The 18,628-nt window shown below is 41.5% G+C and overlaps 1 protein-coding gene across 3 annotated transcripts; it reads left to right on the top strand.

Moving 5' to 3' along the window:
* Positions 1-1,331: 1,331 nt before the first annotated feature.
* On the top strand, positions 1,332-13,986 carry PDIK1L (PDLIM1 interacting kinase 1 like). 3 transcript variants are annotated; one of them, XM_059136714.1, is made up of 3 exons: positions 1,332-1,695; positions 4,102-4,403; positions 10,084-13,986. In XM_059136714.1, exons 2-3 carry the CDS (start codon positions 4,119-4,121, stop codon positions 10,822-10,824), a joined length of 1,026 nt encoding a protein of 341 aa, XP_058992697.1. In that variant the 5' UTR covers positions 1,332-1,695; positions 4,102-4,118; the 3' UTR covers positions 10,825-13,986. The 3 variants fall into 3 exon arrangements, with proteins under 3 accessions (XP_058992697.1, XP_058992696.1, XP_058992698.1); XM_059136713.1 differs by lacking the exon at positions 1,332-1,695 and adding an exon at positions 2,052-2,193; XM_059136715.1 differs by lacking the exon at positions 1,332-1,695 and adding an exon at positions 2,208-2,614.
* Positions 13,987-18,628: the final 4,642 nt, after the last annotated feature.

The raw sequence follows: 18,628 nt of genomic DNA on the forward strand, positions 1-18,628 counted from the left end.
CTTAATGAGTTACATCATTTTGCCTTCCTGTAAGCAATGTAGGACAATACCACCCTTGGGTGTATCTTAGTACCATAACAGATAGAGGAGGCTTCAGAGATGAATCATAGACAAGGTTCCTGTCCCAGGGAATTCTCAGTTTAGTAGAAGTCCTACAGGCAAACAAACAATGATGTAAATGTAATAAGTGGGGGAAGATTTACCCTGGAGCTAATGAAGCTTAAGCTTGAGGCGCTCCCTTACACAGACACTTCCCAAGGCCCCAGCAGCATGTTCATGGGGTCATTTTGTAATCTTTTTCCTAAAGAAAACACCCCCGATTTTTTAAGCTTCAGGCTTTATAGGCCCTGAACCCATTACAATCTTTAGTCAGCCTGTCTTTGGGGTTACGGAGTTGGACTTCAAGTCTCAGTTCTGCAGTCAGAGGAGGGATTCCTGTATTTAATGACTGAGACAAACAAAAGGAAAAGGCTCTTCTAACCAAGAGATACTCCTCTCCGGATTCAGATGGATTACCCACACAGGTATTAAGATCATCTATAGTTTCTCTCTAATTTCAAGGGCAGAAACTAAGCCTTGGCGGGCGTCAGTATCCCCAGCAGAGAGCTGAAGACTGGGGGATAGCACTCAGAACAAAAGTCTGAACGGATTTAAGAGCAGGGTGCTGTCGGTTTTGGGCAGGGGAGCTGTACTAGGAGAGTAAGTATTCAACGCAGGTACACACACACACACCCCAAACTACACAACTTTTCCACAAATAAGGCAGAGGTCTGTTTTCTCACCTGTAAAAACAAGGTTAGCAATAAAGCCTGCCCTTTGGGATTTGGTCAGGATTAGAAAAGCTAATTTAAACACCCAACCCAGGCTCAGACTCTGAGGAGAAGGTCCATAAATAGAGGACAGCAAATAAAATGGGTAAGTGATTGATCCTCGAGAGCCCCAACAGGGATTCTTTGCACATCGTGCTTACTGCAGCACTGGGAGCAGGAACCGCTTTGTTGACAAATAGTAACTGCAGAATAAATTGGTGAAGAAGGGACGGACGTTTCTGGCGGATGCTTACTGATCCGTGCGACTAACTGAATAATGGGCTGGTCCGAGTCTCTGAGTCACTGACAGTCCCGGGCTGGCTGTCAGGCGACTGAATGCCGGGATCTGACACACCGCTGTCCGTCTCGCTCCGAGAGAACGGCTGCCTTCGCGGTCCATCCCGGCCCCGGCCGCCTCGGACCGCGCGTGGGCTGGATCCCGACTCCCCGCTGGGGCCACGGCCCCGCAGGGCCTGGGCGGGCGGCAGCGGCCAGGTGCGGGGGCCGCCGCGCCTTCCTCCCTGCGCCGGGCAGGGCGCCCCCGACTCCCGGCCGCTGCGGCCCGGGAACAATGAGGTGCCGGCTTCTTTAAGGGAGATACCACCGCGCTAGCGGGGCAGGGGACGGCGTCCTCCCAGATGATCGCACCCAGTCCCGCGCCGCCGCCGCCTGGGCAACTGCACCGTCCGCAAACATGGCTCAGTGACTCTGACAAAAGGTGCAGCCTCCCACCCGGCTGGGCGGACGCCAGGCCCCCCAGCTCGGACCGCGCCTCCCCGCGAACTAGCCGAAAAGCTCCGCGTCCTGCAGGTACCCCAAGCCCGATCCGAAGAAGATGCACCAGGCGTTCCGCCCCAGCGACCCCCGCACACCTGCCTGCAGCTCGGTAGGTGGGAAGGGGGGCGGGGAGGGAACGGGGAGGCCGCGCCGGGCGCGTGCACCCCCAGGCCCGGACCTGCTGCCGCAGACCGTCCCTGGAGCCCGCGGGCCGTGCGCGCCCGCTGCGGCTGGACGGTGACCGAGCTCTGGCGGGCAGCGGCCTCCCCGTTCCGGGGCCCGGCCACCCCTGCGGGGAGGGGCACTAGTGGTGCGCTCCAGAGCGCGCACACCTTCGGCGACTCCCGGCTACTGCGAGCCACGGGAGAGGGAGGAGGCTAGCGGAGGGCGAGGCGCGCGCCCAATAAGGAGGCGCTCGGCGTCCCGGCTCGCGCTACGGAAAGCCGGAGGGGGGCGGGGCCGCGCGGCGTAAGGGGGTGTGTCGGCGCGCACCACGGGGGCGCGCGCCGGTCTCTGACTGGAGGCCGCGGAGGCTGAGGCGCGAGCTGCCCGATAATGGCGGCCTGCAGAGCCCGTGAGAGGGAGAAGCGGCGGCGGCTACCCTGAGGTAAATATGGCCCTCAGACCTGGCACTGAGGCCCTGCTGCAGAGCCAAAGGCCTTGCATGCACCTCCTTCCCCGGGAGGCCTGTCACAGACCTGTCAGCGGAGTCATGCTAGGGAAGGCCCCGCGCTCCTCAGGCCTCCGGCCCGCACCCCTCAGGCCACCGGCCCCAGCTGCGGCCTCCTCTTCTGTCCCTGATCTCCTCCCCAGGGCCTGGGCCTCATCCGCCAGCACCGAGGATTTGGGACAGCCGCGGGACTGGCTCCTCGGGGTGAAGGGCCTCGGGAGGATCCCCTCCGGGTTTCGTCTGGACGCCTCCGGGGAGGGGGAGGGGGTGGGCCTGATACTCGGCCAATGAGCGGGGCGCTGAGCGGCCGCGTCGGACGACACCTCTGCCCAGGACTGGCCCTTCCCCGGCCCGGCAGGTGTGTGGCCTGGCCCGCCGGTCGCCGGCCGCCGGCTCAGCGCGGCGCGCGCGAGGGCCCGGGAAGTGCTGGCCGGTCGCTTGGGTTTGCAGCCAGGGATTTCATAAACGCCCTCCCTCCGCCTGACGCGGGTGCTCTGTCGTGTGCGGGTATGGGACAGCTTGCAAGACAGGAGCCACTTTGAGGTAGATAGTAACTGGCGATCCACGGAGAGCAGGGAAGAGTGTCTGCTGTGGACCTGGAGCCAGGATTCCGTGGCAGGATGTCAGACACTAGGAATACAGTAGGAATGTGAAGGGGGCTTCCAGTAGAGGAAGTGGGACTAAGAAGTAATCTCAGAAGCTTTCATTTTCTTTACTAAATCTGTCCTATGGACTTAAAGTAGTTGTACCCAGTTTTTCAGGCTCAAGAGTCAGTAGCCTCTTGTTCCCCCTAAACTGTGCATTGGAAAGATTTCACAATCTCTTGCCCATTGTGGCAATCCACAAATAAGAATTTGTTCCTGAAGCTCATTAGAATCTTAACATTCTTCGGAGAATGAGGTGGCACACTTTAGACTTTCTTGATTCAACTCATGAGCATCCTCAGTGTAGGGCCTCTGCCTTTAAATCATTTATCAATTTGAATTTGAAAGAACACTGTCAGAGGACAGTTTTTAGTGGCAAAAATGGCCTACATCTAAATAGGTGTTGTTTAAATTTCACAACAGAAAGGTAACAATATTCTAAGTAGCTTGCTTTATTTTTAGAGGACCATTTTTCTCCACAGAGTTTATTTTCATTTATTTTGTGCAAGAAATGAGGAAATAACATAAACAAAATTAAAATAGGGACATACACAGTTTGTTTACTTTAAAAAAAAAAAAAACCACATTTTGAATTCTATATGTAATCTGGTCTACTTTTAGTCCCTAAGCACAAGCCAGGTGTTTTTTGTTTTTGTTTTGACATTTTTATGAACTTTGTGTATGTCAGCTTTAAGGAGATGCTTGAGTTTCTTTTTTCATGACCAGTAAATAAGAATGATGAATTTTCTGGTTTATTTTTAACAGTAATATTTTGAAGCAGTTTGTATGGGCGGCAGTGTAGTGTAATAGTTATGGTTATGAATGTCAGAGGCAGATGGCCTGGTTTCAAACCCAGGTCCACCAGTAGCTCTTTTACCTTAGGCATGTTGCTTAAACTCTCTGTGCTTTAGTTTTCTTATCTATAAAATGACCATAATAGTATCCATTTCATAATATTGTTGTGAGGATTAAATGAATTTAATATTATGAAGTGCTTGGAACAGATCCTGATACATGGTAAGTACTACCAAAGGGTTAGCTGCTTTATTATTACTATTCAAATATTTAGATTTGCCCAAGTTATAACAAATATCTTTCAAGCACTGCAAACAGTGAGACAGATAATTAAATCATACATAAAAAGTTATACAGGCCAGTAAATATACTTAATTTCAACAGAGCACTTTGTTGATTTTTCCAGAAACTTTGACATTGAAGATGGTGAGTAGCCAGCCAAAGTACGATCTAATACGGGAGGTAGGCCGAGGCAGTTACGGTGTTGTGTATGAAGCAGTCATCAGAAAGACCTCTGCACGGGTGGCGGTGAAGAAAATTCGATGCCATGCACCTGAAAATGTTGAACTAGCCCTGCGTGAGTTCTGGGCACTAAGCAGTATCAAGAGCCAACATCCAAATGTGATTCACTTGGAGGAATGCATCCTACAAAAAGATGGGATGGTGCAAAAAATGTCCCACGGCTCTAACTCTTCCCTTTATTTACAGGTATGTGTGGTTGAATAGGAATAGATACAACTTGAACTTAGTATTGGTCAGCAAGAAGAGGAATAAATGAGTCAGATGAACTTCTACTTTTAAATGCAGGTGTTTATATAGTTAGGAGTAGATAAGGGTCTGCCAAGAACTGAATAGATGTTTGCTTTAAAACAGGGTTTTATTTAAACCTGTGATGCAAATACCTAAAAATAACATAAGCCACCTGTTATGCCATGGTACTTGCCAGTCTGCATGGGAATGGGGCAACATAGGAGCTAGAAAAGTGATCAAGATTAGAGTCTGATAAGTTCACTTATTTGAAATCAAGTTTTGGGGAACTAAAGCCAGAAGAAAAGGAAAAACTCCATCATCAGTAGCAGCACCCATATAGGTAATTGGGCATTTCTTTATAAATCACTGATTTGAATATAAGCCTTTGCTGTTTTAGAGGGTTGTGTGGTTTCTTAACCATGCAACTCTAGTTATTTCTCATGAAGTATGTTGCATAGCCCTTGAATGTTATTAATAGAGCTAATAGCTAACATTGGGGTTCCAACTCAGTTCCACACTATGTGCTCAAAGTGTTTTAAAGGCAGTTGCTCAGAACAATCCTGTGAGGGTAGTACTATTATCATTATTACAAATGAAGAAATTGAGGCTTAGAATAAATAATGAATTTATCCAAGTCACATACCCAGCAAGTGGCAGGATTGGTAACTGAATGTAGGAGACTATCTGACTGCTAAAACTTGTGTCCCTTTAACTTCCAAATTACTCTTGCCTTCAAATTACTTTTTTTTGTAGACCTGGGGAAAGCATTAACATAGGAAAACAGAAAAGGTTTATTTGTTTGTTTATTTGGTTGGTTGGTTGGTTGGTTGGCTGGCTTCTAGTATAGATCAAAATCTCTAGTAGGCCTGTATTTGCTAAGGAGAAAAGATACTTAAGACATAGCTAGTTAAAGGCCAGAGAAAAATTTAAATCCAGTCATTCTTGGAAAAGGAAACGAACTTCCCATGAGTATGTCTAAATTCAGAATTTTAACCATCAGGGTACAGAAGTATGATTTTAAAACAACAAAAACTTTTGGACCAGGAACAAGGAAGAAAACAAACATTGATCTGTTTAATTAGAAGCTTGCAACTTTCATTATATTGTGAACAAATATCAATCTTGAGAACCTAATTCATATTGAGAATCTAATTCATATTGCAGTTTAGCATGCTATATCCTGAAGTTTTACCTCTTAAGACAGTAATTGTAAAGCACAACTATTTAGCCTCTATTCCATTTATTGTTTACTTTTCTAAAAGTGCTTAGTATGTAAGTTGCACTGATAGAAAATACTGGAAACATTCTTACCACACTCCCTCTTAAAAGTGGATAGAACTTTGGGGCGCCTGGGTGGCTCAGTGGGTTGAGCCGCTGCCTTCGGCTCGGGTCATGATCTCAGGGTCCTGGGATCGAGTCCCGCGTCGGGCTCTCTGCTCAGCGGGGAGCCTGCTTCCTCCTCTCTCTGCCTGCCTCTCTGCCTACTTGTGATCTCTCTCTGTCAAATAAATAAATAAAATCTTAAAAAAAAAAAAAAAAAAGTGGATAGAACTTTGATGAACTTTGCCATTGAACTGATCTACAAATACAAAGACATTTAAATATATGACTTAGTGCTAATGGTATCCTTGAGTCCAGATCAAGCAACCTTTATAGTATTAGGTGGTCATTCAAGCCTTTAAGAGGTAAAGTATTGGGGCACCCGGCTGGCTGAGTCAGTAGAGCATGTGCCTCTTGATCTTGGAGTTGTAAGTTTGAGCCCCATGTTAGGTGTAGAGATTACTTTAAAAAATAATAAAAATAATAAGATGTAAAGTACTTGACTCAATGATTTTTTTTTAAAAATCTAAAACACCTTTTTATTTAGTACTCCCTTTTATCTTTTAAAGGCTAATGGGGGGGGTGCCTGGGTAGTGCAGTGGGTTAAAGCCTCTGCCTTTGGCTCAAGTCATGATTCCAGTGTCCTGGGATCAAGCCCCACATCTGGCTGTCTGCTCAGCAGGGAGCCAACTTCCCCCACCCCACCTGTCCTGCCTCTCTGCCTACTTGTGATCTCTGTCTGTCACAAAAATAAAAATAAAAATATTTTAAAATAAATAAAGGCTGATAGGCCTGTGTTTAACTTGTAGCACTTTTGCTAGCTCTATGATCTTGGCTAAATAACTCATCTCTTCCAGCATCGATATCTTCAGATGTAAAATAGTAATAATAATTTTACCTTCCATGGAAGTTGTCAAAATTAGAAATGATACAGTAAAATACTTGGCATATAGGAAGTACTCAGTAATATGTAAATCTGTTAAAAGCTCTATTAAAATTGTCTTTTCTGTGGATTTATTAACAAGACATTGATCAACACACTTAGCAAGTGCCTTCTCTAAATTTACATCTGGTAAAAACAGTTAAATCTGTAGCATGACCACAGAGTCCCTATGCATGGCTTTCTCCATTCTCTACACAAGTTTTTGTTTTTCTCCATGTTCTTCTAGATATTTTCCTTGTTCTGATGATTAAGTCAGTTCGTAATAGCTAAAAAACTTAGCTAGAAGAAAATGTAAAGCAAATTAACTAACAGAGGATACATTCTCAACATAGGAACTTGGTGTCAATCTGTATGACTTGTAATCAGTGTCATGAATGAGAGATACAGAATGATATAAGAGCATATGAGAGAGAACCTGACATAACCTAGGGTTCAGGAATTATGAGTTGTTTCAACTGAAAATTAAAGGGTAAAGAGGAGTTAGCCATGTGAGTGAGAAAACTTGCCAGCCAGAAAGAACTGTACATACAGATGTTTTGAAGCAAAAAGTACAAAGCATTCTAAGAATTGAAAGAATATAGTAAGACTGTACCATGCCAGCAGAGTTGTTTTACATGAAACTAGAAAGGTCAGCAGGGTCAGAAGATCCCATAGCCCATGTTCAAGACCTTAGACTGTATCCTGAGAGAACAGGGAAACTGTTGAAGGACTTTAGGCAAGAGAACCAATGACTCTACATCCTTTACACATGGAAATAAGTGGATTGGGCTCTCTCAACCAGCATCCCTCAAACTATAGCCCTCAGGCAATTTTTTATTTGGCCCAGATGCTAAAAATAGTTTTGACATTTTTAAAGAGTTGTTTAAGGAAAAGAAAGAAGAATATGGAACAGAAACCTTATGTGACTTGTCAAGCCTAAAATATTTACTGTCTCACCTTACTCTACACCATTCTTTGAATGCTGGGACTTTGTGTTGCTCAAAGTTACTTAGAAATTTGCTTTTGAGAGGAAGACAGAAGAAGAGAGAAAATGAAGGAAGAGTAATGGCACTGATCTTTAATCTCAGCATATTTAGTAACAGTGCACCTGGTAAATAATTGTGTGATCTGTGCCTTTCTAGTCTTTCATTTTCTGGCTCACTGGCAAACACGCAACAAAGAAAATGCAAGCAGAAGACATCTGCAGACGGTTGCAATTACAGCTGTTTGCCATTGGGGGAGATGGTTTGAAAGGTGTTTTTTTTTTTTTTTTTTTTTTTTTTTTTTTTTTTAAGATTTTATTTATTTATTTGACAGACAGAGATCACAAGTAGGCAGAGAGGCAGGCAGAGAGAGAGGAAGGGAAGCAGGCCCCCTGCCGAGCAGAGAGCCCGATGTGGGACTCGATCCCAGGACCCTGAGATCACGACCCGAGCCGAAGGCAGAGGCTTAACCCACCGAGCCACCCAGGCGCCCCTGAAAGGTGTTTTTTGCTTCTGCCATCCAAATGACAAGAGGAAGTACTAGTACACTTAAATGTAAACTTGCAGTTCATTCTTCAACAACTCTTCAGCTTCCCTACTGAGTTTCTATTCAGTGGGTCTGAAAAGGCACCATGGGACAAATGCTTTCAAACTATTGTATGCTATATTTTACAATGGTAGTTCATATTCGGTGAAGTAATCAATATTCTTGAATTTCAGGTTATAGAATTATAATTTGATAATGATAACAAATAAAATAGCAACTATTCTAGGTTTTCAGCTTGAGGCAAAGAAATATACAAACTCTGAGGTGCCTGGGTGGTTCATTTGGTTAAGCATCTGCCTTTGACTCAGATTCTGGAGTACTGGGACCAAGCCCCACATGGGGTTCCCTGCTCAGCGGGTAGTCTGCTTCTCCCTCTCCCTCAGCCATTCTCTCTCTCTCTCACTGTCTCTCAAATGAATAAAAAAAATCTTAAAAAAAAAAAAAAAAGAAATATACAAACTCATATTTGAATTTTTATATCAAAACGTAAATATGTTTTTTTTATAAATTGGTTTTTAGAAGCCATATAGTGATAGAGATAGACAGTATATTTGCATTCTGCCTGTAGAAGTTTATGAAGTAATAATGGCAGTCTTTATCAGTGACTACAGGAAGGTTTGATTTCCTTTTTTTTTTAAAGATTTTATTTATTTATTTGTCAGAGAGAGAGAGGACAGGCAGGCAGAGTGGCAGCAAGGAGCCTGATATGGGACTTGATCCCAGGACACTGGGATCATGACCTGAACCAAAGGCAGCTGCTTAACCAACTGAGCCACCCAGGTGTCCCTCCTTTTTTTTTTTTTTTTTTCCTTTTAAAGATTTTATTTATTTGACAGAGGGAGAGACAGCAACAGAGGGAACACAACACAAGCAGGGGGAGTGAGAGAGGGAAAAGCAGGCTTTTCAGAGAGCCCAAAGCAGGGCTCGATCCCAGGACCCTGGGATCATGACCAGAGCTAAAGGTGGATGCTTAACGACTGAGCCACTCAGGCGCTGCAAGGCCTTTATTTCCCTAACAACTAGTGTTCCTGATCATTTCTCTTCTAATTTTACAGATTGCATAATGTTAATAGTGTATGTCCAATGAACAAGAAATATATTTCAGGCAGTTTAATTGAATAGAGCTTCCTAATTGATGTTTATACCTCAGCTGGCAATCTCCCAGGTCTACTAGCTGCTGAAAAGTCAATTTTTTTACGAAGCTATTGTGTAGGTAGATAAAGTTCAGCTCCATTAACTCATGCAGAAAATGTATAGCCAGTTGGATACTTTTAAAAATAAAATGTTTGTTTGTTTATGACTTAGTAAGCTTTATGCCCAGTGTAGGGACTTAAACTCATGACTCTGAGATCAGGAATCCCATGCTCTACCAGCTGAGCCAGCTAGGTGCCCCTAAAGCTTTTTATTTTTATTTTTATTTATTTATTTATTTTTAAAAGATTTTATTTATTTATTCGACAGAGAGATTACAAATAGGCAGAGTGGCAGGGAGAGAGGCAGGGAAAGCAGGCTCCCCGCTGAGCAGAGAGCCCAATGCAGGGCTCAATCCCAGGACCCCGGGATCATGACCTGAGCCGAAGGCAGAGACTTTAACCTACTGAGCCACCCAGGTGCCCCCTAAAGCTATTTTAAAATAACTTTTTACCTCCTGACTTAGAGATTTGGTATGCATTCATTAGGAGCAGTTTGAAGTACTGAAATTTAAAATAAAATGCACATATGAGAGCATTGACCAAATAAAACATTCATGAAATTTCCACTTAAAATTGGGAGTCCAACTTATTAATCAGTTACTTATTCTTTTTCTGTAGCTGAATTGTATAAACTGTGCAGATGACTGTAATCTGTTTTTTCCCCCTCTTGTAGCTTGTAGAGACTTCATTAAAAGGAGAAATTGCCTTTGATCCCAGAAGCGCCTATTACTTGTGGTTTGTGATGGATTTTTGTGACGGCGGAGATATGAATGAATATCTATTGTCCAGGAAACCCAATCGTAAAACTAACACCAGCTTTATGCTTCAGCTGAGCAGTGCTCTGGCTTTCTTGCATAAAAACCAGATCATTCACCGAGATCTTAAGCCTGATAATATCCTGATTTCACAAAGTAGGTTGGATACCAGTGACTTGGAACCCACACTGAAAGTGGCTGATTTTGGTCTCAGTAAAGTTTGTTCAGCCTCTGGGCAGAATCCAGAAGAACCTGTCAGTGTAAACAAGTGTTTCCTTTCCACAGCCTGTGGAACAGATTTCTACATGGCTCCTGAAGTGTGGGAGGGACATTACACAGCAAAAGCGGACATCTTCGCTCTGGGGATTATCATCTGGGCAATGCTGGAAAGGATCACGTTCATCGACACAGAGACAAAGAAGGAACTCTTGGGGAGTTATGTAAAACAAGGAACTGAGATTGTGCCTGTTGGAGAGGCGCTTCTGGAAAATCCCAAAATGGAACTTCTCATTCCTGTGAAGAAAAAATCTATGAATGGGCGGATGAAACAACTGATTAAAGAAATGCTGGCTGCAAACCCTCAGGATCGTCCAGATGCTTTTGAACTAGAACTCAGATTAGTACAAATTGCATTTAAAGATAGCAGCTGGGAAACGTGACACATACATTGTTTGCAAATATCTTGGATGATATGCTGCTTATGTTTTAACAGTGATGCAACAACATAATGTGGCTGAAAAGAATATAAAAAGCTAAACTCCACCTTTTAAGGGTTTAGATTTTATTGTGGGGTGTTTTTTTTCCTCATTTTTGTTAAGTCCAAGCTGGCCATTTTGTTAGTATGTTTTAAATGTGTATTACCAATGTGGGTGTACATTTTTAAAAATGATCATTGGTAGAAGTTTGGCAGGAAAATTCTCTAAGAGCCAAGAAGAGAAGAAAGTCCAGTTCTCTGGAAATAAGTCTCAAGTATTTTAGACATTCCTTGTCAGTATTAGGAATTTCCATGGAAGAAGAGGTTTGCATGCTGGCAATGCAACCTTTGAAGCTTTGTAAAGGAAACATATATGTATATATTTATGTATATGTAAGTATGTGAATGTGTGCATTTTGCATTCCATATGAAGAAAATGCCACTTCTGTTTAAATTATTTGATGTAGGTTTGGGTTTTTGAGATTTGCTGGTGAAATCAGTGATGAAAAATAAAAGAACCTTCCCTCATCTTCCTACCCTGCCCCTCCCTCTAATGAAATCATACTACACTTTTTATTTTTGTAATATTATATGGCTTTTTTTAAGGCATCATTTTGGAGGGTCTAAAGTTATCCAATTAAGCATAAAATTAAGTGATCCAAAGCTGCTGAAGTATGTTTGAGCTCTCCAGTGCCCTATAGCTGCAGGAGTCGAAGTAGCCATGCAATCATGTGGTAACAGGTTGGCAAGGACCTTGATGATTCAGTCGTACCTTCTTTAGGTAACCAAGCATTCAATTAACCAATTAAACCATTGCACTGGAACATGTCTGCACTTGAGCATCTGCAATCTGATACAGATCTGAACACAGGATTCCTCTGTTTCTGAAAACTTTGCAATATATGAACTCTACTACTTGATATAGTAAGTTTTGATTTCAAGACTGTCTAAGCCTCAGCATAAAGTTGAAGAAATCAAATGAGCTCTGCCCTCACATTGCCTGTCCTGATACGGTCTCTTGTTTAATCACTGGAATTCCTTTCATTTTGGCACTAATGCTGTTTTCTCTTGCCTAATTTAACACAGTAATGATAGTGATATGGTTGTGTTAAATGTTGATCACCTTTTTCTGAAGTGGGAGATGATACCTATACAGCGTGGTAAATGGATGAAATATTGTGGCATCCACTATATCTTTCAAGTAGAAACTTGCAAGTTACCGATTTTATGCAATCATTTGGTATGGTCTATGTCAAAAACCAATAGACTGTTACTCTAATTGAAGTTAGTTTGATTTTTAACCCTAGATGGTTGTCTCCAATTTGTTTTCCTATAAATGCAGATAATTAAAATCTAAGAAAGTTTTGCTAAAACAGAATATTAGCCTTTAAGGTTAGATAGACTTTAAGGCCATTGTATCTAGGTTAGTCTTTATAAAGCACTAGAATCTTTGGTCAAAGTAAAAAAAAATATATATATATATAAGAATACCAAAATTATTAATAGTTGCATAGTCTCCTCAGCTTTTTTTTCTGAGTTTTTTTGTTTGTTTGTTTGTTTTTTAATTAAAGCATAGTTGACACCCAGTGTGTCTCCTCCTCAGCTTTTTCGAACTTCCATAACTTTTGGAATTTTGCTATCATATTTTCCTTACTTAAAATATATTTGAGAACTTGAGAAGGTGAAAAAGCACAAAGAATTAGAGTATGTAAAATTTCTGAATTCTGCATTCATTGGCCTGGAAGTTTAAAATTTGGAATGAAAGGTTTTACTGAGATAAAACCTTCTATTTTCTTCTTAAATAAAACCTTTTAAAATTAAAAAAATCGTATACTTTGAACATCACTTTCAAGCTAATAAATACAAGATTTTGTTGGAAATGAGAGGTGGAAATACACTGGAACCTCATGATAATTGACCCTGTGGATCTCCAAATTACTGTAACACAGATCTGGCCAAGGAGATTGAGTTACTGGAAGTGGGAAGAATCATCATGTTGCATCAGTAAATGGCATTTCAGCAGAGATTCATGGTGATTCGGTGGTAGTGGGCCAGTGCTTCGTTTGCTCTTCAAATATCTATGTGCTTGGAGCCCCTGTTTCCTAAGTACATAGTTTTTGGTCTTGCCTCATTTAAAATAGCTAACGATTATCATTTATTTTGAAAGATTTCACCTGTGAAGTGATTTCTTTCTTTCATTGGCAGCAAAGGTATGAGGGCATCAGGAAGTTTCTCTTGGAATTTTCTCAAGTCCTTAAATTCTAAAATAGTCTATGATACCAAGCAAAAGGATAGTAAATTCTTTGTCTTTGTTTTTTTTTTCAATCAGGAGGTATTTATTCAGTACCTACTGTGAGCTCAGCACTAAAGGTCCGGTGGTAAAATGACAGTTTAAAAAAATGGCCTACAGCCACAGGCCTTTTCCAGCCAGGAGTAAGAAATAAAAGAAGGTTGATGATACTTGGAAATTCCTAGATATTTATTTGCTAGAGGAAAAATGAAAGCAAAAATTTGTGCACAGTGCCTTGCCCATAATAGGTACTCAATAAACAATTATTCCTCAGAGTCTCTTGCCATGGTTTATAGTGTTTTATGAAATTTGTCTTAATTGAAGAAAAGACCAAATATTTCAAATAAGCTTATAGGCAGCTGTGGCCAGTTAAAATATGGGGTTGTACAGTTAGTTCCTAGAATGTTATTTTGCACTAGTTGTCACTTAGAAAGACGGGGTTCCTGTAGATTTTTGGTGCTAAGGGATACTTTGTCATTATGATGAAGTAAGTGTTAAGTGTCAGATAAATAGCACACTGAATAGTTCTTTCTGCTGGTCTGTTTTTCCTCTTTGTTGTTGTTGTTGTTGTTGTTTTTAATTGTAAAATGTTTATCAATCAAACTATTGTAGCAGCTACAAAATAATTCACCAGCATGACAAAATGGTCAAAAAATAAGTCATCAGCACTTCAAAAATGAAAGCAACTTTTGAGATTTTCTTTTAAAATTGTCAAATATATTTTATGAAGAATTTATAAAAAGGGGAAATGATTGTAATTTATTGTTCATGACTGTTTTTTTTTTTTTTTTAAATAAAGTGAGTTTCAACAAAAAAAACCCTACCCTGAAAATATTATATTGTTGATTTGGTGGCTCTGTCTAGTTCTGTACTGTTTTACTTCCGGAACATAATATATAGAGGGTATAAAATTTGAAACAATATCATTTTCATTCAGCCTTATTAAGTGAAACTTTCTGTAATAGAAGCTATTGCTGAGGAAAAGATTATTGAAATTTAGGAATTTCTTTCAGCATTTCAAGTTCTCCAATTTTATTTTAAGAATTTATTTATGTCAGAGAGAGAACACACAGGCAGGGGGAGAGCAGCAGTCAGAGGGAGAAGCTCCCTGCTGAGCCAGGAGCCTGATGCCAGACTAAGTCCTAGGACTCTGGGATCATGACCTGAGCTGAAGGCAGATGCTTCACTGACTGAGCCACCCAGGCGTCTCTCAAGTTCTCCAGTTTTAATGCTTTCTTTCTGTTTTTGTCAGAAGAACTTGTATTGCCTAAAATAAATGATTTTTTTCATTAACCCTTCTATATCATTAAGATGAAGATTTATCCCAGACTCAGAATGAAATATGGTAAATGTGCCAGGAAGAGGTATTATTTCAAGCTATAACTTGAAAGCATGGTTTCCTTTCTATAAAGTCAGCTGGCCTACTTTTTTCTTTTATAGCTTTTATTATAGATGCCTTCTTCAGAATAAACAAAGTACTGAAGACACAGTGCACTTACTGGTCCAAAGGAGCAGCAGAGGGAAAGATGGGAGACAGAAAACATTAATGCTACATGTGATCTAGTGACAAATAGGAAAGCAGGCATCAGGAATTGTGGCTGCTTCTGACTGGCACCTTGTCCTGGCATAGCCTTTGTAGACAGGCAAATCTGGCTTTCTATTTAGTGATTAATTTTTTTTCATTGCATCTTAAACTATAAATATTTGCATTTACTAGCTTTTTTGTAATCCTTGGCAGTTTACAAAGAACATTCACTGGTTTTTATGTGTCTTCTTAATGGGTTTTACTTAAAACAAGGACTGGTTTCTTGATGAAATGAATAGTAATACACCAGTTAGGGTGGTAATGGTGTAAGGGTTTTAGAACCTAATCTCAGACTCCAGTTGGAGTTTCCTCTAACAACAAAGCTTTATCTTCCTCACTGAAGGACTGACCTCTGGTTGTTTTGGTCTTTTCTTTAAATTCAAACGTTGCTCTCCTAGTCAACCAATCATAGACGTCCTGTGAAATGCAGTGTAATGACAGACAGTTGGTTTGTGGTTAGATAATAACTCCTACTTGAGAAAACCTTCCCGCCACACCTCTTGAGGGCTCAGGGCTGTCCTGCGTCTCTTAAAGGCAGTACTTTCTCTTTTGCAATGATTTCTCATTGGTTAGAAGGGAATTGTTTGAAAAAAAAAAAAAAAAAAGATGTCTTTGACTTCGCTCTTTCACTTCCTGCTCATTCCTGGTATTTCAAGCTTAGCTTGTTCTGAACAGAAGTTAGGCAACTTGGTATTATTGAAGGCATCATGGCCTAGCAGCTAAAGGATAGGTTTGCTGTAGCAGATCTATTAAACGCTAGCTTTTGCAAATACCTGCCTAATTAATATGTGGCATTGGGCAAGTCCCTTCATTCTGAGCCTTAGTTTTCGTATCTGTAAAATGGAGATGATACATTGGATGATGATATGTACTTTTCAGAATTTTTCTCAGGGTCAGAGATAATGTAGGTAAAGTGCCTGGCATAATACTTGGCACATTCAGTTCTCAAATGGTAGCCATTGTTGTTAATTGTGTTCTGATATTGATAATATGTTGAATGAATGAATGGTCTCTCAATGAGCCAGGCTTAGTAGCTTTCATTTTTCTCCCCTTTGGGAGAATCTGATGAAGACATTAACATCCTCTCCCTCAGGAAAATGTCTGCCTGTGATTTCAGGGGAAACGGGATGATGGGTATATTCATAGGTTTCATACATATATAAGAATTCACCACAGTACTTAAATTTAGGTACTTTATTTTACATCAGTTATACTTCAGTAAAGTCATTTAAATTTTTAAAAAACTGATCCTTGGGATCCATCTCATATTAATAAAATGAGAGTTTCAGTAGGAAGGGTACTCACATTAGTATTTTTTAAGTATTGGCGATTCTAATGTGAAAATGGTAAAATATTACAATTGAAACAGTACAGGTCAGACTGTAGGATAGGCAAAAAGTCATAGTGTAGTAGTATTTTTTAGATTTGCTTACCTTCTAACAACCAACAGCACAGACCCGTTTCAGCACCCCACCCCAAACTCAAGTCCCTATCTTCATTTTCAGACTGTTTCTGAGAAACAGAAGACATAATGCATTAAATCATTATCAGGTATGTTATTGTAGGACTGGGCTTCTTAAGCAGGAATCTAACAAGGGAATCCAGCCTTGTCAGTGGACCCACTAGAATTATAAGTAAAATTTTATATGAATATGACCTCAACCCTTCTGCTCTAATCATATCAATACAGTGGGTCTTCTAGTATTTCAAAGGAATGTCAGTGCCTGTGGCCTACAGTGGGCTGCGGAGAAGAAAATGTTCTTTGAGGATAAATTACATGATTATCTGGGTTCACTTTAGGCCGACTCCCGTCCTTAGAAAAGAAACTTCGTGACTTTAGGATTTCTTTTAGGGACATAGGACCAAAAGAGTCCAATGGGGTGGTAATTAATTACCACCAGCACTAGCTAGTTAAGAGCCCTTCCAGTTCTAAGATGCAATGAGTCAATTCGACATGGAAAATTACTAATGGAAAGGATTATGAGACTTACAAAGGAAGGGTCACACATCCCTGGCCCTTGGTTGAGAAAACAAAACACACAATGTGTCACTATAAATTTCCTCAAAGACACCAAGACATAAGAACCACCACATTCCTTCATCCTTCTTGAACAACCATGATTAGAGAGAACTTCTCTAGAATCATCCACCAGACCTGGAGAAAGTCCTCTGGTCTTAACTCTGTCCACTGAGACGCTTACTGACTAAATCCCTAGGCCAGCCCTACGCAAACACCGAGGCCTTAGGCCTATTCCTTCCCGTCAGAAATCTCTCTGCCATGGGTCACTATTGGAGCTCAATTCTTACAGAAATCAGCAATACACCGTCCATCCCTTCAGTCTCGGGAGACCCCACCTTTGCCGAGGTGGGTCGGGTTGCTGGTCCTCCTGTCCATTTCATTGCCCTTGAGACTTTAAAAGCAAAGTACTTTTCTCTCCATTGGGACAAGTGAAGCCCTAAGCCTCCAGCATAGAAAGCACTATTGCCCTCTTCAAATGGCAATTGAAAAATTGCCTTTCAAGAAATTTGCACCACTGGGCTGCCTGGGTGGCTCAGTGGGTTAAGCCTCTGCCTTCGGCTCATGTCATGATCCCAGGGTCCTAGGATCGAGCCCCACCTCGGGCTCTCTGCTTGGCGGGGAGCCTGCTTCCCTTCCTCTCTCTCTGCCTGCCTCTCTGCCTGCTTGTGATCTCTCTCTCTCTGTCAAATATATAAATAAAATCTTTAAAAAAAAAAAAAAAGAAATTAGCACCACTGTGTGCCTGGGACTTTTTAAGATACTTTTTAAAACTATTGAAACTAGTGTGTTAAATAGCTGGAGTTTAAATAAAAATGTGAAACTACAAAAAAAAAAAGTGACAATGTTTGGTTTCCAAAAAATAATAGCAGAACTATTTTATTTACAAGAATCCTCTCCTAGTTGACCACTGAACTGGAGGATGCAAATAATGACCCACTCTGCAGGGGAGAAGAGTAAAACCACCTCAAACATATCTGCAGTCCCTGGGTGCCCCTCTCTGCTCTGAATGCTTTCCGTGCATTGACTCACAGAATCCAAACAACCCTGCAAAGTACTTAACACTCTTCACCATTTACAGGTAAAGAAACAGAGGCACCAGGAGGGAAGATAACCCACCCTTGGTCTACAGTTTGCTCAGGATCTGAACCCAGGCTATGAGAGCCCATTATCTTAGTCACTGCTTCGCACTGCACAGAGCCAAGCCACAAACTGAAGAGAGATCATGCAGATGCCCGGAAGGGCTATTTCGGGGAATGCATGTCAGGACACAGAGTGCACGAAGACAGAGGGATCGGAATACAAAGGGTCTTGGAAGACAGGCAGAGGAATGGGAACTTGGGATCAAGGCTAAAAAACGAATGTATCTTTTTGTTCCAGCATCTGCTCTCAGTATTATAACAAACACAGATTCTTCATCTAGAATCCATGGACAGATTTCGTAGGATATCAAGCCCCCTGCAATTTTAGTATATTGGTATCAATGTACATGTTTTTGGAAGAGGATCTAAAGCTTTCCTTGGATTCTCAAGGGGTCCATGTCTTCCACCAAAGTTTAAGAACCCGTGGAGGGTAAAAACCAATGACTAAGTCCCTGTTCAGTCATATAGTTGGTGCAACCTTGGGCAGAACTCGGAGCCTATGTTTCTTCATCTGTAAAATAGAGATAGTAATGTCTACTTCTCTGCAGTAAATATGGGAGTGTTGAATCACTATATTGTACACCGGAAACTAATATAACACCGTATGTGAACTACACCGGAATTAAAATAAAATAAGGTAAAATAATGATACCTACCTCCCTGGGTAGTTGTGAGTGTTAAATGATATCATTATAAATAATAATATACACAGTCATACCATATAAAACTCATAAT

This window comes from Mustela lutreola, chromosome 10 (assembly GCF_030435805.1).
Source record: "Mustela lutreola isolate mMusLut2 chromosome 10, mMusLut2.pri, whole genome shotgun sequence".
NCBI lineage: Eukaryota > Metazoa > Chordata > Mammalia > Carnivora > Mustelidae > Mustela > Mustela lutreola.